General features: G+C 50.9%; 1 protein-coding gene across 1 annotated transcript in view; it reads left to right on the top strand.

Annotated features, from left to right (window-relative positions):
• Positions 1-22,851, top strand: part of CHAT (choline O-acetyltransferase) — a 65,725-nt gene that overhangs the window by 20,996 nt on the left and 21,878 nt on the right. The window contains exons 8-9 of the mRNA XM_036264857.1: positions 20,361-20,530; positions 22,691-22,791. Of these exons, the coding sequence (XP_036120750.1) occupies positions 20,361-20,530; positions 22,691-22,791 (271 nt within the window). The remainder of the gene's footprint in view (positions 1-20,360; positions 20,531-22,690; positions 22,792-22,851) is intronic.

The raw sequence follows: 22,851 nt of genomic DNA, 5'->3' as shown, positions 1-22,851 counted from the left end.
ACTGGAGCGGCGGGAAGAAGGAATGGTTGTATGCTGATGGGAGTGGTCCGATGCAGGAGGAACTTGCTGGTGAGGTCAGTCAGTGGAATCAGTGACTGTGATGACTCTTCTCAGACATTTTGATGTGTTTTTTTTAATCCTCACTCAAGGACATTTTTACTTTTATCTTCAGATAGAGTGGGAGGGAGAGAGGGGGGAAGAGACAGAGAGAGAAACATTAATGTGAGAGAGACACATTGACTGGTTGCCACCCACGTGACCCCAACCAGGGCCAAGGGCAAACTGCAACCAAGGTACGTGTCCTTAGTGGGAACCAAACTCGGGACTCTCTGGTCCGCAGGCCAACACTCTAACCACTGAGCCAAATAGGCCAGGGCCAGACATTTTGGTATTAAAAGGAGCCAAAAAATGGGGGAGTTGCTGGAAGAGATGGCAGTCAAGAGAGGGTTCAGTAGGAAACACAAGGGCGTGGTTGTATGTAGACAAATACATGGACATAACCCCGTAAGAGAGTGGTTGATAAGGGAAGAGCAAAGATCAGTGGAGGGTACAATTCCTACGAAGACAGAAGGAGGTGGAACCGAGAGCGTACAAGGCCTCCGGTTGGTGCTAGGAATGTGGACCTAGACGGGAGGCCCACAGACGGCCGTGTGGGGGAAGTACAAGCAGTTCCTCGCTGCTGGCTTCTGCTCAGATCAGCGCAGCCTCGGCCAACAGCTGGAGCAGAGGCTGGGATTCTGAAGACAAAAGAGAACACATTGAAATAGCCTCTCGGAAAGTGGAAGGAGAAGTTACTCGTGAAACTCGATAAGATTTATGAACTGTGGCCCTGGCCAGTGTGGCTCAGTGGTCAGAGTGTCAGCCTGTGCAACAGAGGGTTGCTGGTTCAATTCCTGGTCAACGGCACACACTTGGGCTTTAGATTTGATTCCTAGCCGGGGCTGAGGTGCGTGCAGGAGGCAACCAATCAATGTGTCTCTCTCATATCGATGTTTCTCTCTCTCTCTCTCTTTCTCTCTCTCTCTCTCCTCCCCTCCTTCCCTCCCTTTCACTTTTTCTAAAAATCAATGGAAAAAATATACTCAGGTGAGGATTAACCAAAAAAAAAAAAAAAGATTTCTGGACTATGTTGAGGTCTATTTGAAGACTTAGGGTCATACATTTAGGAAAAGCTCATTAGCATTGTTGTGCAATTTTCCCCTACAATGTTCAGCTCCTTGGGCTCAGGCAAGGAGAAGGTAAATTACCAGGCTCAGCCAGGTTGGTGACTATGACCGAGGGAAAGGGGGAAGGTGTGGCAAGGGAGTGGATCTAATGTTGGAATCTACACTAAGTTGCCAGGGCTGCCATAACGCAGTACCACATACTGAGTGGCTTAACAACAGGAAACTATTTTCTCACAGATCTGGAAGCTAAAGTCTGAGATCACGGTACCAATGGGGTTAGTTTCTTCTGAGGTCCCTCCCCTTGGCTTGCGGATGGCTGTCTTCTCCCTGTGTCTCCCACGGTCTCTCCACTGTGTCCCAATCTCCTCTTCTTGTAAGGACACCAGTCAAGTTGGAAGAGGTCCTACCCAAATGACTTTATTTTACCTTAATTACCTAAATAAAGACTCCATCTGCAAATCCAGTCCCATTCTGAGATACTGGGGGTTAGGACTTCAACTTGGGAATTTTGGGAGAACACAGTTCAGCCCATTGCAGGAGGGAAGTGAGAGACAGAGATGGATAATGGATGGTAGGGATGCGTAGTGGGGCTCATAGTTTTGGGGATGTCAGTGACATGAGCCTTGTTGCTGTGGGGGTAACAGAGAGGGTGACCCAAAAGGTCCTAAGTGTGGTCAGAGGGCCGGATGCTCGAAACTGAGACTTCAGGGGTGTCGTCGCTGGCAGTGATGAGTTCCCCGGTGTGATGGGGGAAGGAGGGCGAGGGTGGGCTGCCGAGCTGGGAGGCCGAGGGCCTGGGGGACAGGATGTGGGCGGGGTCATCCACAGGGACAGAGAAGCCCTCGGGACAGTGAGAGGAGGAGTGATGGGAGGAGGAAGGAGAGCCAGGCGTGCGTGCGTGAGGGTGAACTGTGAGGAGGCTGGCAGAACACAGCACGGAGGAGGTGGTGGTGATGGAAGGCAGAAGCCCAGCCGCTGCCGCTCCAAAGGGGAGGGGAGGCGGAGTCATTTAGAAGTGAGAACGGAGAGAAGAAAGTCCTACCTGACCTGGCCCTCGGGTACGTGAGCATCAAGGAAAATAGTCTGTGGAAGGGCACAGGGATGTGTCACCCCCAGAGGATGCCACCCTTCACCCGAGGCAGAAGGTAAACAGAATACTTTCAGAAGAGGTTAACGACGCAGGGGGACCAGCCGTCACTAGTCAGGCCTCAGGAAGGGTTCAGGAAGGAAGGAAGGAGAGGTGTGAGGCCTGAGCCCACGCAGGGCCCGGAGCACTGGGGCGTGGAGTGCCAACGGCAGACCCAGGGACGGTGGTCACCGCTGCAGACAGTACTCCCAACCCCATAGCCTCTGGGAAGCCACTCTTCCCTCGTTGCAGGCACGCCTGCCTGGCTGCGGTTATGGGTGTGGGGACGTCTTTCCAGCCCCCAGCAGTGTCACAATTCACACCACGGGTGGGTGCTTTTCAGGGCATTGCTGCTGGAGTCCCAAGGTCTCCGCCTCCCTTCCTGGGACTGGGCAGAGACCAGTGCCTGTGGCTGTGGGTCTAGGCAGGTGCTGTCCTACCGGCCCAGCTGCGCTCAGATGAAATCTGCCTCTAAATTCTCATAGTCAACAAGGCAGGGCAGTTGATTTCACTAAGCCTCTGTCCTTGAGAAAAGAGTGGTCCACCCCACCCCCTGGCTCGCTTCCTCTGTGGGATCCCAGTTCCTCGGGCCAGCCTCCCTGCTAGGCCACTGAGAGGGTGGAGCCCGCCGATGTCCACCGATGCCGCCGTGGACAGCCCAGCAGCAGTGGAGCCAGACATCTGCTGCAGAGCCATGCCCTCTGTGCCCATGTCCCCCACGTCCCCAGCCCCTCACACAGCACTTGTCCCCCAGAGCTCCCAGAGAACGCGGTGCAGGGCACACGTGTGTGTCATCTCCACGGGCAGCCCGCTCACCCACAGCCAGTCCCGAGAGCCCTCCGTGGGGTCAAAGTCACAGCCCCACCAGGACCATCACTGCCTCAGAGGACTTCGGTCTTCACTGGGGAGACTGGAATAAGCAGAATGGTTAGGACACGAGTGGACAGGATGAAACCAAGGCAGTTTCTCTGAAAGGAGTCCCAAGGGCATTTGTGGGCCTCACCCTCTGCTGGTCATAGCCCAGGACTTGAGGCCAACGCCCACTGACGTCCGCGTGACTGGGGTTGGCCGATAACATCAGGTTTCTCTAGCGAGCTCCTTAAAAACACAAACGCCAAAAACCCAGATTCCTCAGTCCTAGTGACTCCCAATGGGCCAGGCCAGGCCCAGGAATCTGCATTTAAGCAACATCACGTGCAGCGCAGGTTGGGACCCCCTTGTTCAGATGTTAGCAGCTTCTGCGCATGGAGGTCCCCCTTGACATTGGTTCCTGTCCTGGGCACTCTGTCCCTGTGCTCTAGGTCCTCATTATGTGGCCCACGAGGGGGAATTGTACCCCCATGGAATGGAGGAGGCTGTGTCTTCCACGGGTCCAGGGAACCCCCCCGTAGAGGTGTCAGCTGCGGAGCTGGGACTGACCCAAAGGCGTCTGCACCCCAGGTCTGAGCTCTGCAGGGCCTGGCAGGCAGACAGAGGAGTTGGGGCCTTGGGAGGGATGTTCATATCCTCTGAGGACCGTCCTCCCACCGAGCTGTGGCTTCCTGACCCCAGGAGGAGCCAACACTGTTATCCCGGCCTGGAAATGTAATTAGACATTTGGCCCCGAGTCTGGAAGACTACAGCGCTTGTCAATTTGTGGGAGAAGGATAGCCAGCTCAGGCCGCCCGCCCGCCAGCCGCTGGCTTTCCCGGGCTGCCGTGGAGATGCTGCCAGCAGCCCTGGAGACAGATGCCCCCGCTTACACAGCCCGGCACATTTGCCCCAGTCGGCGCGGGAGACGGCTTTCGGGGCTGGCAGAAGGCGCCGCATCTGCAGAAGCTCTGCCGTGGTTTGCAGGAGCCACTCAGCGCGGGCGTCTTGCTATTTACATATTGTCATCCAGAGGTAGGCAAGTCTGCTGATTTTAAACCAATTACACATTAACAACCTCTCTGATTCAATTCGCCCAGAAATATCTCCTGGGCTCTTGAATGCTGTTTTTTTCCTGGGGTGGGGGGGTGTCTTGAGCCAATGCCTCCCTCCCCACATGGGAGCATGAAGACTGTATGGCCAGAGCATCCACACGGCAGGGGCATGTGGTCTAGGGCCAGAGGCCTGGCCTTGACCTGCGTTCTCCTGTAGATAAGACAAAGGGGTGCAGCGGCAGAGAGGGCGTTTGCTAAAGGTACCTGTATTAGGTTTGGGGGAACACTCTGGAGACACAACCTCTCCAGAAACATCTAGTGAACTGGAAATAGGCACCTGCTGGATGGGCACTGCCCATGCGGTCAGTGACGGGCACTATCTGTCAGTCAGTGACAGTGGCCGTGGCCCTAGACTGAAGGGCCTGTGTTCCTTGCGTGGAACCCTAACTTTATTAGCTCCGGGATGCTATCCTGCTTCCCTCGGTCCCCCACGTCCACGGCCCTGTGTGCGTAGACTACGGACACCTCTCTTCTTTCATTTCTCCTTGGTTGCCATTTCTTTGGCCTTCACTTTCCATGAACCTGGACAGCACAATGGCATTTGGGGTACCAGGCAGCTGGGAGGTGCTTGTGGTAGCTCCTGCTTGTCTTTACTCGCCCCCCTCCCCCGATTCTAGAAGTAGGGTAGCTCTTCACCTTGGCCTTCCTGGGAAGGGCGGGTGGAGCACAGTGGGGGGAGCAGTTCTTGGCTCTTGAGTTATTTTATTTTATTAAATGACTGTAAGCACATTTGGGGATGATTGCAGATGCGTGTGTCTTTGTAAGAAACAATCCTGACTGTACCCTTTCCCTGCCCAGTGCTAACATCTGCCACACTCTAGTACAGCATCGCGACCAGGCCACCGGCACGGAGACCCTTAAGATGCAGGACATTTCCAGCCCCACAAAGACCATGTCTTTCACTTTATAGCCACATGCCCTCCCCCCTCCTCCTCCCCCTCCTTATCCCTGGGCAACCACTCATCTGTATTATTTAAAAAATGTTTTTTGTTTTGTTTTTTAAATCCTCACCTGAGGATATTTTTCCATTTATCTTCAGATCGAGTTGGGGGTTGGGCAAGGGAAGACATGAACATGAGAGAAACACATCGATTGCCTCCTGCATGACCCCGACCAGGGCCTGGGACCAAACTAAAGTGCTTGCCCTTGACTAGAACCAAACCCATGACTCTTTGGTCCAAGGGCCAATGATCTAACTGCTGAGCCAAACCAGCCAGGGCTCAAAAATGTTGTTTCTTTATTTTTTAAACCTTACCCGAGGATATTTTTCCATTTATCTTCGGGGGGGGGGAGAAATATTGACGTGAGAGAGACATCAATTGGCTCCCTCCTGCAGAACCCCGACCAGGGCCGAGGATTGAACTATAACCAAGGTACTTGCCCTTGACTGGAATCAAACTGCAGACCAGAGAGTCCTGAGTTCGGTTTCCACTAAGGGCACGTACCTTGTTGCAGTTTGTCCCCAGCCCTGGTTGGTGTCGTGCGGGTGGAATCAAACCCACGACTCAGTGGTCCACGGGCCGACACTGTAACCACTTAGCCAAACCGGCCAGGGCGAGAATGTTTTACGACTGGAATTAGACAGTATGTTACCTGAGATTGGCCTTTTCTCCCACTCAGCATGATTCTCTGGAGATTCATCCAAGTTGCTGCAGGTGCCAGCAGTTCACTCCTTTGACATGGTCCAGGTACAGACGTTATCACAATAGTGATACATTGATGTGAGAAAGACGCATTGAGTGGTTGCCACCCACACGACCCCAACCAGGGCTGGGGCCAAACTGCAACCAAGGTACGTGCCCTTAGTGGAAACCGAACTCAGGACTCTCTGGTCCGCAGGCCGATGCTCTAGCCACTGAGCCAAACGGGCCAGGGCAGATACATGGCTTTATATTTTCTCCCAATCTGTAGTTTGTCTTCTCACCTTCCTAATAAGATACATCACTGAATAAATGTTTTCATTTGGATGAAGTCCAGTTTATCAAATTTCCCTCTTACAGATTCTTATTTGGTGTCAAGTTTAAGGATTCTTTGCCTAGCCTTAGGTCCCAAAGATTTTCCTTTTTCTAAAGTTTTAAAATATCACATTGCTCATTTAAACTGGTGATTCCTTCTTCTCCCCTTTCTTGCTTTGTTGCACTGGCCAGAGCTTCTGGTATGATGCTGAATAGCTTTGGTAAGAGGGGGGCTATCCTTCCTTGCTCCTGATCTTAGGGGAAGGCATGCAATCTTTCACGTTAAGTGTGATGTTACCTATAGGCTTTTTTGTAGATGCTCTTTATGAAGGTGAGGAAATTCCCATCCATTTCTAGTTTTTTGAGATTTCATTATGAGTAGATGTTAAATGATGTCAAATACTTTCACTGCATCAGCTGATATGATCACACATTTTTTGGTCGTCTGTTAACATGATGGATTGCATTGGTGGTCCTCCAACATTGAACCAGCCCTACATCCCTGGAAGAAGGCCCACTTAGTCATGGAATCTAACTCTTTATATATTGCTTAATTCTATTTGCTTATATATTGTAGTATTTTTGTTTTTATATCACGAGGATTACTGGTCTGTAGTTGTGTGTGTGTTTTGTCTCATTTTGGTGTCAGGGTAACACGGGATTCGTAAACTGAATTGGGAATTGTTTCCTTCTCTTATAATAGCCAAAGGAAATTGTGTATACTGGTGTTAATTCTTCTTTAGATGTTTGGTAGAATTCTCCAGTGCAACCATCTGGGCCTGAAATTTTCTTTTTCAGAAGTTTTAAACTTACAAGTTCAATTTCCTTAATAGTTATATAATTATATAAATTTTTTATTTTATATTTAGTGTATTATAGTAGTTTATACTTTTCAAGAGATTGGTCCATTTCAGTTAAGTTGTCAAATTTATGTCTGTAGAGTTGTTCATAGAATTTCCTGATTATCCTTTTGATGTGTGCAGGGTCTGTAGCAACCTCTCTGTTTTACCCTGATGTGTCTTCTCTCTCTTGGTGGTGTTGTTAGACTTGCTAGAGATTTGATTAATCTTTTAAAGGAACCAGCTTTCTTTTCATTGATTTTCTATTTTTTGTCTGTTTTGTTTTCAATCTCATTGATTGTCTTCCTCCTTGCTTTGTGTTTGTTTTGTATTCTTTTTCTAGGTTCTCGAGGTGAGAACTATTATTCATTTGAGACTTTTCCTCTTTTCTAACATCATCATTTGTGTCGTACATTTTTTTCTCTCAACCATGGTTTAGCTGTGCCTCACACATTTTGATAAGGTGTACTTTTATTTTCATTCATTTCATTTTTAGAAAATTTTCTTTAAGACTTCCTCTTTGACCCATAGATTATTTGGAAGAGTGCTGTTCAGATTTCAAATATTTGGAACTTTTTCTTTTACTTAATTTTACTTTGATTCCAATGGTCAGAGAACACATTTTGTAGGATTTCAATTCTTGTCAGTTTGTTGAGGGTGTTTTATGGCTTACGGTATGGTCTACCCTGGCGTACATGTCCCACGGAACTTGAAAAGAATATGTGTTCTGCCGTTGTGCGGAGTGCTCTATAAATGTCAATTAGATGCTGGTGATTGATTGTGTCGTGTTTTTCTATATCCTTGCTGACTTTCTGCCTAGCTGTTCTATCAATTACCAAGAGAGGGGTGTTGAAGTCTTCAAATGCAGTTGTGATTTGTCTATTTCTCCCTTCAGTTCTGCCAGTTTTTGCTTCACATGTTTGTAGTGTGTTTGATATATGCACATTTAGAATTGTCACATCTTCTTGGTATTTCTTTACATGTAATGTCTGTGTAATTTTCTTTACTTTGAAGTTTACTTAATCTGATATTGATATAGCCACTCCTTTCTTTTGATTAATGTTTGTTTGATATATCTTTTTTCCTTTCTTTTAATTTCATCCAACTTACATCATTATATTTGATGTGAGTTTGTGGATAGCACGTGACATGTTTTAATCTGCTTTGTCAATTTCTGTCAATGTAATTATTGATATGCTGGGGTTTCATTCTGCCATTTTATTTTTTGTTTTCTCTTTTTAGTTCTTGCTTTCTCTTTCCTGCCTTCCTATGGGTTACTTGAACATTTTCTAGAATTCGGTTTAAATTTATCTGCAGTGATTTCAGTCTATCTGTTTGTATAGCTTTTTCCTGGTGGTTTCTATGGGTATTACCTTATATATATGTGTGTGCATAATTTATCATAGTCTACAAGTGTTAACATTTAGCTACTTCCAGGGAAGTGTAGAAAGTTTACCACTCTTTACTCTCCTCCAATTACAATATAATTGTCTTAACTATTTCCTCCAACATAAATTTAAAACCACATCAGGCAGTGTTATATTTTTTTGTTTCAAAAGTAAAATATAATTGAAAAAAATTCAAAAAGAGAATAAAACTTTGTTTACTAAGAATCTTGGGAACAGAGCCCTGGCCGATTTGACTCAGAGGCTAGAGCTTCAGCCCGTGGACCAAAGAGTCTCAGGCTCGAGTCTAGTCAAAGGCATGAACCTCGGTTGCAGTTTGTCCCCGGCCCCATCAGGGTCGTGCAGGAGGCAACCAATCAATGTGTCTCTCTCACATCGATTTTGCCCCACCTCTCTCTCTCTTTGCCCCACCAGTGTGGCTCAGTGGCTGAGTGCTGACCCATGCACCGCCAATTCAATTCCTGGTCAGGACACATGCCCAGGTTATGGGCCAGATCCCCAGTCGGGGGTGTGCAGGAGGGGCCAATAGATGTTTCTATCTCTCTCTCCCTCTTCCTTCCTCTGTCTCTAAAATCAAAAAAGAAAAAAAAAGAATCCTGGGGACAAATTCTCTTAGAGTTTCCTCATCTGAGAACGTTTTCATTCCCTTTATTCCTGGAGAATGTTTTGCTTGATGTAGATTCTGGGGAGACAGTTCCTTACTTTCAGCACTTGAGAAAGATCACACCACTTCCCACCAGCCTCCATGGTTCCTGACAAGAAATACGCTGTCATTTTAAATGTTTTTATTTTTCTGTATAGATAAAGTCTTATTTCTATCTCTCTGCTTTCCAGATATTTTTTTCTTTGTCTTTAGTTTTCAGAACTTTGATTATAATATGCCTTGGTGTGGATTTCTTTGAATCTGTTCTGTTTGAGATTAGCTGAGCTTCTTGAATCTTTAGGTTTATGTCTTTTGCCCAGTTTGGGAAGTTTCCAGCCATTCTTCTATTAGTACTTTCCTGCCCTGTTAGATCTTTTGTCCCATAGATCCCTTTGGCTCTGTTCGTTTTTTTAATCCTCACCCGAGGACATTTTTTGTTCAGATAGAGTGGGAGGGAGAGAAAGGAAGAGAGAGAGAGAGAAACATCAACGTGAAAGGGACACATCGAGTGGCTGCCACCTGCATGACCAACCAGGGCTGGGGACAAACTGCAACCGAGGTACGTGCCCTTAGCCGGAACCGAACCCGGGTCTCTCAGGACCGTACCGCTGAGCCAAACCGGCCAGGGCTGTTCCTTTTTTTAATAGTCTATTTTCCCTCAGTTCAGATTGGCTAATTAAATTGCTTTAATCTCCAAGTTCACTAATTCTTTTCTCTGCCCCTTACATTCTGCTGTTGAGTCCATCCACTGACCTTTTTATATTGGCTATTTTATTTCTTAGTTCTAAAATTATCATTTACCTTTTAAATTTTTCACATTGAATTTATTGTGGTGACACTGGTTAATAAAATTATATAGGTTTCAGGGGTACAAGTGTACAATACATCATCTGTGTATTGTGTTGTGTGTGCACCACCCCAAGTGAAGTCTCTTCCATCACCATGCATCCCTTTCCCCTCTTTGCCCTGATTCACTGTTACTGCACTGAGCCTGTTGATGTAGTGGGAAGCTGTAGAGAGGAGAGTATTCTATACTCATGATTAAATCTCTTTTATTGGGCTTATGTTCCGATGGTTGTACTAAGCTGGAAAACTGTTGCTATTTTATTTTATTTAAACATTTTTAGCTTTATTATACACCAGATTGATACAGGTACAAACTTGGTGCCAGGCCCTGGCCGGTTTGGCTCAGCGGTTGGAGTGTCGGCCTGCGGTACAGAGAGACCCGGGTTCGGTTCCCGCTAAGGGCACGTACCTCGGTTGCAGTTTGTCCCCGGCCCTGGTTGGTCGTGCGGGTGGCAGCCACTTGATGTGTCCCTTCACGTCGATGTTTCTCTCTCTCTCACTTCCTCTCTCTCCCTCCCACTCTATCTGAACCAAAAATTGAAAAATGTCCTCGGGTGAGGATAAAAAAAAAAAAAGAATGGTCAAACTTGGTGCCAGTGCTGGGTCTGAGGCCACTCAGCAAAAGTCCCAGTGTATGCCAAGTCTAGCTGCCCACCACCAGGTGCCCACAGACCTTTCTGGGGGCAGGGTCTCAGGGAGTCATCAGGGTAAGGCCAGCAGAGTTTATCAAGCCAAACAGACCACAGTTTGGCCATATAAAGGGAGAGCTTTGCACCTGTTGGGCATGTCAGGGAAAATGGCTCCTGGAGCCACACAGTTCAGTCTGACCCAGATTCTGCTGGGACTTCCTGAAGAATCTGAGCTCAGCAGCGTAGGGCTGCCAGGAGTCTGGAGGGCGGGGCTAGTGGATCTTCTGTGAGGAGGAGGTGCCAGTCAGGCTTGTGGGAAGGTGGGGGACATGGCCCCCGTCCCACATCTACACAACTTAATCTGTCTCAGTTTCTACCTCGACTGCCTTTAGGGTCAGAACACCGCAGGGACGCCAGGAGTTAGGGAGGTGGGTTTGCCACTAGCCCAGAGGGTGGGGCTGTTGGATCTTAGGTGAGGGAGAGGCACCAGTCAGGCTCCGAGGAATTGGAATGGCCCCTGCCCCAGAGCCACACAACTCAGTTACTGACACCCTGGAGTCTGCCCAGACCTCAACACCAGGCAGCTGACCCCTCCTCAGGTGTGAGCTTGGCAGGGTGGGGCAGCAAGGAGTCCAGAGGGTGGCACTATTGTGTTCCTCCAGGCTGGTGCCCGAGGAGGGGCACACCCAAGAAAGATGGCTGTGCCATGGGGGAGAGGGACCTGGCACAGGGATCCCGGCAGCTGCCCCTTTAGCTCTCTCCCCAGAGCCGCAGAACCCCCATCTCTCCTCACATGACTGTAGTTTGCTCTGCTCCCCTTCACTGGAGCCAGGCTGAGTGGCTGCAAATGAGATTTTGTGCGTTGGACCTTTAAGAGGGTGCCTGGTCTCTCGCAGACTCAATCTCTCCCTGGCAGACAGACTCCCTGATGATTTTCACAGCCAGACGTTGTTATATGGGCACCTCTTCCTGGCTCTGGTGCTCTGGGCTGGGCAGCTAATTCCTCAGGGGGAATCAGCAGCTGAGACATCCCCCCCAAATCTCAGCCGCCGCGCGTGGGATTCGCGCCAGACTTCTGTGCATCTCTGCCCTTTCTACCAGTCTCTGTGTGGCATCTTCTGTAAATCCTTGGTTAAAAGGCTTCTGTTCAGTTAGGCTTCAGTGGTTGTTCAGGATGAGTGTTCTAAATATTAAGTGTAATTCAGTCCCGGGAAGAGGCGAGTACAAGTCCACAGGCTCCACCGCCTTCTTGGATCTCCTTCTTATTTTTTATTTCTTTGTGGAGACTCTGTTTTTTTCCCCCTATTTGTCTCAAATATGTTCATCATAGCTTTATAAAGCATTTTTATGATGGCCAATTTACAAATATCTGTCAAATAATTCTAACATTTCTGTCATCTCAGTTGGCATCTACTGATTGTCTTTTTTTTTTCTTACTCTCACCTGAGGACATTTTTCCATTTTTTGTTCCGATAGAGTGGGAGGGAGAGAGAGGAAGACAGAGAAAAACATTGACGTGAAAGGGACACATCAACTGGCTGCCACCCACACGACCAACCAGGGCCGGGGACAAACTGCAACCCAGGTACGTGCCCTTAGTGGGAACCGAACCCGGGTCTCTCTGGACCGCAGGCCGACGCTCTAACCGCTGAGCCAAACCAGCCAGGGCTGACTGTCTTCTTAAATTCAATTTGAGATTTCCCTTGTTTTTGGTATGACGAGTGATTTTCTATTGAAACCTGGATATAATATGTCCTGAGACTCTGGACCTTAGTTAAACCTTTTGTTTTGTTGTTTTCTTCTGACACGGCTCCAGCAGGGGCAGGCGTAGGTGCTGCCGTGTTACAGTCGAGTGGGTGTAGAAATTCAGGTTCTTCATGTAGTCTATGTTGACATGCCAAGGGAGGGTACTCTTTGTTACTGGTGGGGGGTAGGAATTTAATCTCCCCACCTGGTCTCTACTAAAGCTGTGGTGGTGTGGGGGGACACGGTGGTGGTGCCCAATGGGGATGGAAGTCCCAGCTTCCATTTGAGACCATGCCTTCTCTGAAACCACCCAAGAAGAGAGGCCTCGTTACAGACTGGTGATGCTAGAAGTCTATGCTCTCCACTTTCTATTTGCTGGCAAGGGGGTGAGTGGAGTAGATTATTATCTAAAAGTTTTCTGTCTTGCTAGTCTGTTCCTTACATGGTCCTTTGGCTAAAGAGAACAGGTTTTTATCAGACTCTTCTTTTTTTTTCTCCACACTTGTTTGTGCTTTTATGTTGCTGCCTACATCAGCCCCCAGTCCGAAGTTTTCTAAAACAGAAAACCCAAAAGCTCAGTGGCTTAAACAACAGACATTTCAGATCAAGGTGTAGGCAGGGTTGGTTTCTCCTGAGGCTGCTCTCGCGGGCTTGCAGATGATCACCATGTCACTGCACCCTCCATGGCCTTTGCTCTTTGCACACACATCCCTGGTGCCTCTCTCTTCTCAGGAAGGACAACAGGCATATCAGTTTAGGGCCCCACCCTTATGACCTCATTTAACCTTAATTAACTCTTTTTTAAAAAACTTATCTTTATTACTCAATGTATTACAGATGTCCCCTTATTTCCCCCCATTGACCTCCTCTTCCCCGCTTCCATCCCCCTCCTGCCTTCCCCACACTATTGTCTGTGTCCATTGGTTATACATAAATGTATATAAGTTCTTTGGCTTATCTCTTCCTGTCCTCCCTCCCCACTTCCCTTTGAGGTCCATAAGTCTAACAACAATTTGTGCTTCTTAGTTTCTTCACCTTTTTCACCAATCTCCCCAGTCCCCTCCTATCTGGCAACCAACAAAATGTTCTCTGTATCTATGAGTCTGTTTCTGTTCTGCTTGCTCATTTGGTTTGTAGATTCAATTGTTGATAGATATGTATTTATTGCCATTTTATTGTTCATATTTTTGTTTTTCTTCTTCTTCAAAAAGACTCATCAACATTTCATAAAATACTGATTTGGTGGTGATGAACTCCTTTAGCTTTTCCTTATCTGGGAAACTCTTTATATATCCATCGATTCTAAACAATAGCTTTGCAGAATAGAGTAATCTTGGTTGTAAGTCGTTGCTTTTCATTACTTTGAATATCTCTTGCCACTCCTTTCTGACCTGCAAAGTTTCTTCTAAGAAATCGACTGACAATGTTATGGGAGCTCCCTTGTAGGTAACTAACTGCTTTTCTCTTGCTGCTTTTAAGATTCTCTCTTTGTCTTTAAGCTTTTGCATTTTGATGATGATGTGTCTTGCTGTGGACCTCTTTGGGTTTATCTTGTTTGGGACACTCTGTGCTTCCTGGACTTGTATGTCTGCTTCCTCCATCAAGGTAAAGAAGTTTTCTGTTATTATTTTTTTCAAATAGGTTTTCAATTTCTTGCCCTCTCTTTTCTCCTTCTGACACCCCATGATGTGAATATTGGTATGTTTCAAGTTGTCCCAGAGGCTCCTTACATTATTCTCATTTTTTGATTCTTTGTTTTGATTGGGTGTTTTTTGCTTCCTTATATTCCAAATGAATGGTTTGCTTCTTCTTTTTTTTTTTTTAATCCTCACCCGAGGATATTTTTTGTACAGATAGAGTGGGAGGGAGAGAGAGGAAGGGAGAGAGAGTGAGAAACATCGACGTGAAGGGACACATCGAGTGGCTGCCACCCGCACGACCAACCAGGAATGGTTTGCTTCTTAGCTTCAGCTACTCTACCTTTGATTCCCTGTAAATTATTCTTTATTTCAGTTAGTGCATCCTTCATTTCTGATTGGTCTTGTTTTATGGGTCTTGAGGTTCTCACTAAGTTCCTTGACATTCTCACTAAGTTCCTTGAAATTCTCACTAAGTTCACTGAGCATCCGTATAACCAGTGTTTTGAACTCTGCATCTGTTAGATTGCTTATCTCCATTTCATTTCATTCTTTTCCTGGAGTTTTTTTCTGTTCTTTCATTTGGGACATGTTTCTTTGTCTCCTCATTTTGGCTGCTTGCCTGTGATTCTTTCTATGTATCAGGCAGAGTTGCTATGTCTCTTAGGCTTCCTAGGGTGACCTATTATAGTCAGTGTCCTGTAGGGACCAGTAGCACAGCCTCCCTGGTCTCCCCAGCTGGGCCCTCGAGGTGTACCCCTAGTGTGAACTGTCTACCTTTCTGTTGTAATTGAGTCCTGATTACTGCTGGCACATCAATGGGAGGGATTTACTCAGGCTGATCAGCTACAAGGACTGTCTGTGCCCACTGACCTCTGACTACAATGGAGGATCATCTGTTCAGGGCCCACCACACAGAGCAAGACTTAACTTCAGCAGGGGTCTGATACACACTTAATCCACTCCTTGAGTGTGTCACTTGTGGAGGTGGTTGGGTGGTGGTGCTTCACCATGGTCTGAAGCTGTCCACTGGGTGTGCTGGCTCTGGGGAGAGGTCAGCCTCTGCCTGTGTTCCACCTGGGACTACCAGGCATAAGCTACAAAACAATCTACAGCTGGCTGCTTCTTGTGCTGGTCTCGGAGGTGCCCATTCAAAGCCAAGCTGTGAACCAAGCCTGGCTGCTTCTAGTTCTAGGCCTGGGGCCCGTTAGCTAGAGGTATGGGGCTTGCTGAGGCCAGGTGCTGTTTGTTTGAGAGAATTTAGGAAAAAATATTTATTAACTCTCTTTAAAGACCCTGTTTCTACAGTTACATTGTGGGTAGGGCTTCAACATATAAACTTGGGGGAAGGGAGAGGGACATAATTTGGTCCATCACAGCCAGGGAAACCACTATCATGTGTTCCTTGGTTGTGAGGTTCTTAGTAACTCTGCCTTCCTCTTTCCATCTTTCAGGGTCTTCTATGTTTGTTTTAAATATAATATCCAGAGTTTTTAGTGGGAAGAATAGGGAAAAATCCACTTGATATTCCTAGAATCATAAGTATCCTCCTTCTTGAGCTTTTTTAAAAAAAATATATATATATATGCTTTTATTGATTTTTTAGAGAGAGAGGAAGGGAGAGACATATAAACATCAATGATAGAGAAACATCGATCGGCTGCCTTCTACCCACCCCCTCCTGGGGTCCGAGCCCACAACCCAGGCATGTGCCCTGACTGGGAATCAAACCAGCACCTCTCACTCTGTGGGGCGATGCACAGTCCACTGAGCCACACCAGCCAGGCATCTCCTTCTTGAGATTTTTAAAGAGGACATTGTAACTCAAGTCAAAGCAGATCTGATTTGCAAAAACCATGTATAATTGAGCAAGAAATACATTTCTTAGAATTCTCATAACCCATGAAGATGTGACTCATAAAGATAACCCCATAAGCCACAGAGTAGAGAAGTATATGGGATATGTGCTGGCAGATTTCCCTCCCAAGGGAGACATGATCCCTTCATCCGAGGAGGAAGGATGCTCAGATGGAGTTGACAATGGTTTAGAAACTAGAAGCCTCTGAGAATGTTCTAGTTGCCTCCATCTCCCCAGACTGTATAAGGCTGACCCAGGCCAACTTCCCAGGGAATAGATCAGAGCAAATAAGTGTCTCAGAGAATGCTGTGTGCGCGTGCTCGCTTGTGTGTGTGGCACCTGAGTCTTCTGCACACCGCCAAAGGCAGAGGTGCTGTGCTGATCTTCGTTTTGCTCACGTTAGTCACAGCCTGTAAGCTTTCCTGCCTCCAGCAGAGCTGCAGGGCCCTCCAAGGTCCTGTGGCCTCTGGAGTTCCTACATCACCAAAGCTGTCAACTCCGCAGGCGTGGGCGGCAGAGTCGGCTCCTCCTATTATCCAACTCCGACTTCTCACTATTAAGCAGGGGCTCCTTGAGGAAGATTGATTTACCACATTATCCCTGCGCTCGATGACGATGTCACAAGACAAACAGCCCCTGCCGTGTGCCTCCAGCCCACCGCTCCATGTTTCCATCACATTTGAGCCAGAGTCATGGTGAATGAGTTTGGCTATAGTTTATTTTCTGCCTGACACGATAAACTTGTCAGCATTTGACCGATCAGCTCCTTGTATGCAGGGAGTTCATTTGCAAGGCCACCTGACATGCCCATTTGGCTGTCCTGCTCCCATTTCACTCTGTCTAATGAGCCAGGACCGGGTTCCTGTTGGTTGGCCCGGAGCTCCAGGGCCTTGCCAGCCAGCATGCGGGGCAGGGGTGGCTCAGCCCCTCCCAGGAGCCCCTCTTCTGTCGGGGGGGGGGGGGCTGGTGCCTGGGAAGCTGTCCTTTTTGCTGCCTCGCTGGGAAGGAGTGTGCCAAGCCTCCGTTTCCTACCCACAGGCTCTGCCAGGCCTCTGGCTGGATTCCCGGGGACCTGCAGCCTTCGCACCCCACCTTGGCCTTAGACCTGTTCCTAAGGAAACCGCGCTGTAGGCAGATTCCAAACCTGGGCTCTCAGAACTTGCTGAGACGTGGCCAACGGGGCCAAGGGCAGCACTGGGGTTGCTCATTGCCCCTTGTCCGGCCTCCGGGCCCAGGCCCTTCCCAAGCTGCTCAGCAACCTAGACTCTCTGACCACATCAACCTCTGCCCAGATCCTCAGTGGCCCCCTGCTGTTGCTAGGTGAAGTCCATATTCCCCGTCCTACCACTCCTTGCGGATCTAAGCCTTGGCATTAGGTGTGGGTCAAGTTCAGCTCCCTACTGGGTTACTTTAGGTAGGACATGTAGCTCCTCTGTTCCTCACTGTGAGTGGGGATGATAATGGTGCCTAGTCCATACGCAGCTCCAGGTGTCTGTCTGTCTGCTCCCACTATGCCTGGACATAAGGCCAGCGCTGTTAGAGGGTCAGGGAGCTGGACGGGGTTCTACAAGCAGAGCTTTGATAGACAGAGTGGGAGGAGGGCCCCCACCCTGGGGACAGCCTGCATAGGGGTGCACAGGTGCCCAGGGAGTGGCAGGAGGCTGGTGTAAGACCCATGCAAAGAGTCAGGGGGATTGAGCCCTGAGGGGCAGCAGAGGCTAGCCCTGGAGCCCAGGAGCTGTGTTAAAGAAGAGGAGGAGGAGGAGGAGGAGGAGGAGGAGGAGGAGGAGGAGGAGGAAGAAGTAGTTTGGTTTCTACCTGGTGGGCAGGAGGAGCTCTTTCAGGTTGAAAGGGGAGCCAGGTACTTCACTGCACTTAGGAGGAGAGGGAAGGTGGGCCACCATGGGGTCTCTGGGGTCTCACTCATCCTTAGCACCTCAGGGCAGGCTCAAAGCTTTGAAGGGCATCAGATTGAGGCAGGAGAGCCTAAGAGGTCATGTGGAAGGTGATGAGTCATTCTAGCCCCATAGGGATCCAGAGGCATCTGAAAGTTCAGCAGTTCCCAAACCCTCATCCTTCCAGACGGGAAGCAGGGATGGACGGCAGAGAATGGGCTGCTTGCTGGTCATCTTCCTTCCTAGAGTAGAAGTTCTGCTCTAAGTGATAGTTCCTTCCCCCAGAATTTTCAAAAAGAGGGAGGAAGGAGATAACTCGGGACTGGAAACTCCTTTCTCCTGAAGACTGTGGAAACGTCTCATGAACGTGGAGGAATCGCCTGGGAACAGCACAGGCGGCCTTAGCATCGCGTGCCCAGCTGGCGTTGAGGAGACCCAGGGGACGGCCTTACTTATCACCTCACTGAGGCCGACAGCACCAGCAAGGGGAACTTGCCACATGCCAGGGTGAGGGAGGAACCCAGAGAGGATAGGGCAAGGACCGCATCTATGACCACTCCAGGTTCCCAGATGCACAGGAGAAAGGACAGGCATCTTGATGTGGTTCCCCACTGACATCATCGGCCTGTGGGCTCTCAGCCTCCCATTGCCTGGAGCAGGTGCTGCTGGGCGTGGCTCCAACCACGGGCAGGGCGGGGCTGGTGAGCAGAGTTTTTGAGGAGACCCTGAGCCTGAGACCGGAAGCAAGTAGAAGCTCTGCCTGCTCCCACATGTTCCCCGGACTTCAGGAGGGCAGGTTCCCGGTGACTGGACAGATGGTGGGCATCATGCTTGGCCTGAGGCTCTGGAAGGACAGAAGCCTCCAGAGCTGAGCTCTGACAGGGGTGTCCTGACTCAGAGGATACTGGGATCCCAGCGGGGAAAGGGAAGGGCAGGAGCAGAGAGGGGCAGTGTACCTGGGCTCAGAGTCAAGGGGCACAGGGGACGGAAGGGCCAGCACTCGGGACCAGGACCACTCAAGTGACTGCCTTGGAGCTGAGACAAGAGGGAGGAAGGCGGGGCTGGCGGTCATCTGAAAAGAACTGCCAGCCCCCAGTACTCAGCGAGAGAGCAGCCTTCTGATGAGGATTGAAAAACCTACAGAACCCAAGGGGCTAAATAAATGAGAGAGGACTGTGGCCAGCCGAGGGTGCAGCCCCTGGGCTCCGGCTAATGCCTGCGCCGGGAGAGTGAACCCAGTGTCATGAGCCACATGTGAGGGTGGATACGGCCACAGAAAAAACAAAGAAGCAGTGGCTTTGAAAACACAGAGGTTCTTCTCTCGTTCCTGTGTGCCAGAAGTGCTCAGAGCTGACACGTGGCCGTGAGGGTTCTTCCGCTCACTGCCAGGGTGTGGTCCTCTCCCTAGTGGCCCCAAACAGACGAACAGAGCGCTCTGGGCCTCAGCCTGTGCTGCAGGGGGGAGGGGGAGGGAGGCGGGACGAAGGGCAAAGAGCACGTGCTAGTGACCTTTAAGGAGGTTTCTCAGGAGCTACTATGTAGTGTTTGTAGATCCGGTTTGTAGAATTTAGACGCAAGCTTACCCCCAGTTGTAAGGGAGGCTGGGCAATGTAGCTTTACTTCCGGTTGTCCCTGTGCCAAGCTGAAAACCAGGTTTCTGTGGCGAAAAGGAGAATGGGTATCGCAATATGCAGCCAGCAACCCCCGACACATGATGCCCCTCTGCCTCCAATTCCCACACCCCGCACCTCCCCTCGCATGTACTATTCTGGTGCTGGGGTCGCAGTGGTGACCCTGATCCTGTCACAGCATCCAGCCCAAGAGTCTGGATCTTGGGCGATGTGCAGCCTCCCCTCGGGTCCTGAGGCCACACCCTGTATGGGAAGGTGGAGGAGGAACAAAGTCACCACCACAAAGACTCCCGACTGGGAGAAGAGACGGAGCCCAGCCCTGTTCCTGTGGGCAGGCTCTGGGAGCCTTCCTGTGCCAGCCATCGGGCTGACCTGGCTCTGCTCCCGGAGAAACCCTGACCCAGTGTCCTCGGGGAGGGGTCCAGCTCCCTGGGCAACATGCCCCCCCATCTCAGTGGCTTTCAGTCTCTGTAACCTATTTGTCCTGACGAGTCCCGCTGGCCCCTCCATTGCCCCTGCATCGGCCGAACTGCTGGGTGGCCGGGGCCACGGAGGACAGCACCCTTCCTCTCGTACTTCAGATTTCCATGTGAAATGAACTCGTTTTAAATTTCCAGAAACTAAGTTTGGAAGCCGCCGTTCAGGACAGATAGACATGCCGCGAGCCAGAGTGTGGGTGCAGGTGGACGGTGGGGTGGCGCTCTCCCCTGGCTCGAGGCTGATGCCCGTGAGAAGGCCCGACCCCAGCTCCCTTCGCCCTGCGGGCAGGGCCAGAGACCACACCTCTGGAGGCAGCACTGGCCACAGCGAGAGGGACTCCGGCTGAGCGGGGCCCTGGGGTTAGTCCAGAGGCCCAGGACAGTCTGGCTGACTTCCCAGAACCCCATTGGGACAGGGGAGGGGTGAGGACTGGCTCCAGATGGGTGTCTGTGTGTCTGCCTGAGGCGTGCGAGGCTGTGCAGAGGGACCCCAGGCCCCGAGTGGAACAGGTGATAAGGCCTTGCTTGCCTGCCCCACAGACTCAACCAACCGGGACTCGCTGGACATGATCGAGCGCTGCGTCTGCCTGGTGTGCCTGGACACCCCGGGGGGCTCGGAGCTCAGCGACACCAACAGGGCGCTCCAGCTCCTCCATGGTGGAGGCTGCAGCAAGAACGGGGCCAACCGCTGGTACGACAAGTCCCTGCAGGTGAGCCTCCCCTGAGGACGTGGCCCAGGATGCTGCCTGTGGGCCGAGGGTGCTGAGGGGCTGGAGATGTGGCCTTGGTGTCATCCCTGGACTGCCCAGGACTCTTCAGGAGCAAGTGGCCAAACCCCACCCCAACTCACTGCAGCCTGTGCCAAGCTGGGGCCTCTGGGTCGGATGTGGGGCTCACTCCCCACCTCCCATAATATACATGCCAGGGGCTCCCCCCAAACAAATTCGCAACATGCCAGCAAGAATCACATCTGATGCCCAGAGAGGTCAGCGTTCCTGAGTTTCTGTCACCCTGGCCTGGCCATTTTGACACACCTCCCTCCATCCCTGAAAAGTAGGGCAGCCCAGCATCTCCAAAGCAGGAAAGTCATAAAACAAAATAAAACAATTCATTGTGTTCATTCATGTGATGTCAGCCCAGACCAGACACGCACTCTGGCCTCGAGAAAAACACTCAGTGCAGATGGGGATGAGGCCGGGGTTGGGCCACTCATTCCTGTTCTTACCTCCTGTCCCCCCAGTGCCAATCCTGAACCTAATCATGTTTGTTTTAAGGTCACCACACTTTCCAGTGACCTTATTAACCAGCGGCCGAGATCTCTGTGCTTTGGGATGGCGTGCTCACACGTAATGAGCACCAGGCTTGTTTTTCTCCCGGCCCCTGCGTCTGCAGGTTCCCCTTTGCGTGGGTGTGCATACCCATTCTGCCACTCCCAGCGCGCAGGCAATGCTGCCGGCTGTAACCTTGCCCGGAGCAGGTGTGGGAGTGAAATGGTACAATGAATGTGCAGGACCTGAACCCCAGTGCGGCTTGGTAGCAGTTTTTAAAAGGCACTGTTGGCCTGCCTTTCTTTTAGCGACAGGGACAGAAAAGCAGGAATGTGTGAGTGGGCACAGTCCTTCCCTCCCTGCCTCATGTGGGTGACTGTACCCAGCTCCGGGTTCTTTCCAAAGGAGGAGCAGATTGTCAGGTGAGCTGGAGAGGCCCAGCGGGCTTCGTGGACGGAACCGAAAGGCCTGAGAGCTCTCACAGGACAGAGGGTCGGGGACACGGGGGGAACCAGGAGAGCCTGCAGGGATGAGTTCCGAGAGCAACTCTGTGGGAAGTGGGAAGGAGGGGAGCTGAGATTCGGGCAGCTATGTGAGCCACTGCAGGGCGCGGGCAGCTGGCTCGGGTGTGTGCCCTGTGCCGCAGCAGGGGCAGTCAAGGTCTCGGTAGCTTGTTCGCGTGCTTGTTGGGTTATGGCTGGTAGGTACTGTGTCCTGAGTGTCCCCTGTGCTGGCCGAGCTACAGGTGTGGCTCTACAGGTGGCCCTACTTTATCTGGATTGTGCTTTAGGAACCAACCCTTGTCCTTCCTATTTCCTTCCAGCACTTCTGAGAGGGTGGGACCCTCTTCCGCGTCAGCTAGCTACCGCCTGGCAGGCTCATGAAAGCAGTCAAGGGATTTCCAGGGCCCAGGGTCCTTCCATACCCGTCCCCCAGCCCTCAGGCCAGGCCAGTGCGCTGCCCTGCAGGATCTGCTCAGAGAGCCCGCTGGGGCCCGAGGCGAAGTGCCTTGCGGGAGCTCCCGCCGGCGCCCCCACAGCAGGCTGGACTCCGGGTCCCTGGCACCAAGCCCAGGCACAGTGAGGGGCACCCCCAGCACACCTTTCCTCACCCCGTCACGGGGGCTTTTCTGTCTCCCTAGGAATCTGTGCACTGTCCCAACTGGATTATCTTTCGTTCAGTCCTCCAACAAGATTACTGAACACCTACCATGGGGGCCACTGGTCTAGGTCCTGGAATAAAATCAGCGGTGCCACCAGGCGTGTCATCACTCAGAGTGCCCAGGGAGGGGGCTGACAGCGCTGTGAAGGGGACGCAGGCTGAGAAGCGGAGGGAAATTGGGTGCGCACAGCTTGTGGGATCTCTGGGGCACTTCGGCCAGGGACCTGTGGCTGCGCCTTCCCTGCCCAGGGCCTTCCTGGGAAGGAGGTCGCACAGGGCGGCGCTGGGTGCGACCCGTTCGCAGGCCCTGGCGGCGTTCTTCCCAGGAGAGACTGCTGCCGCGTCCTTGAGGAGGGACCCCTGGCGCGGCCAGGCCCCCGGAGCCAGAGGCGGGTGGTGTGGCTCCACCAGGGGTCAGCTGGGCTCGCTTCCTCGTTGCAGTTCGTGGTGGGCCGCGACGGCACCTGCGGCGTGGTGTGTGAGCACTCCCCGTTCGACGGCATCGTCCTGGTGCAGTGCCTGGAGCACCTGCTGGAGCACCTGTGAGTGGGGGCGGGGAGCCTCGGGGGCGGGCCCCGCGGCCCGAGCCAGAGCCGGGCTGC

Source organism: Molossus molossus, unplaced genomic scaffold, assembly GCF_014108415.1.
Source record: "Molossus molossus isolate mMolMol1 unplaced genomic scaffold, mMolMol1.p scaffold_m16_p_17, whole genome shotgun sequence".
NCBI lineage: Eukaryota > Metazoa > Chordata > Mammalia > Chiroptera > Molossidae > Molossus > Molossus molossus.
This window is presented reverse-complemented; position numbering and strand designations above follow the sequence as displayed.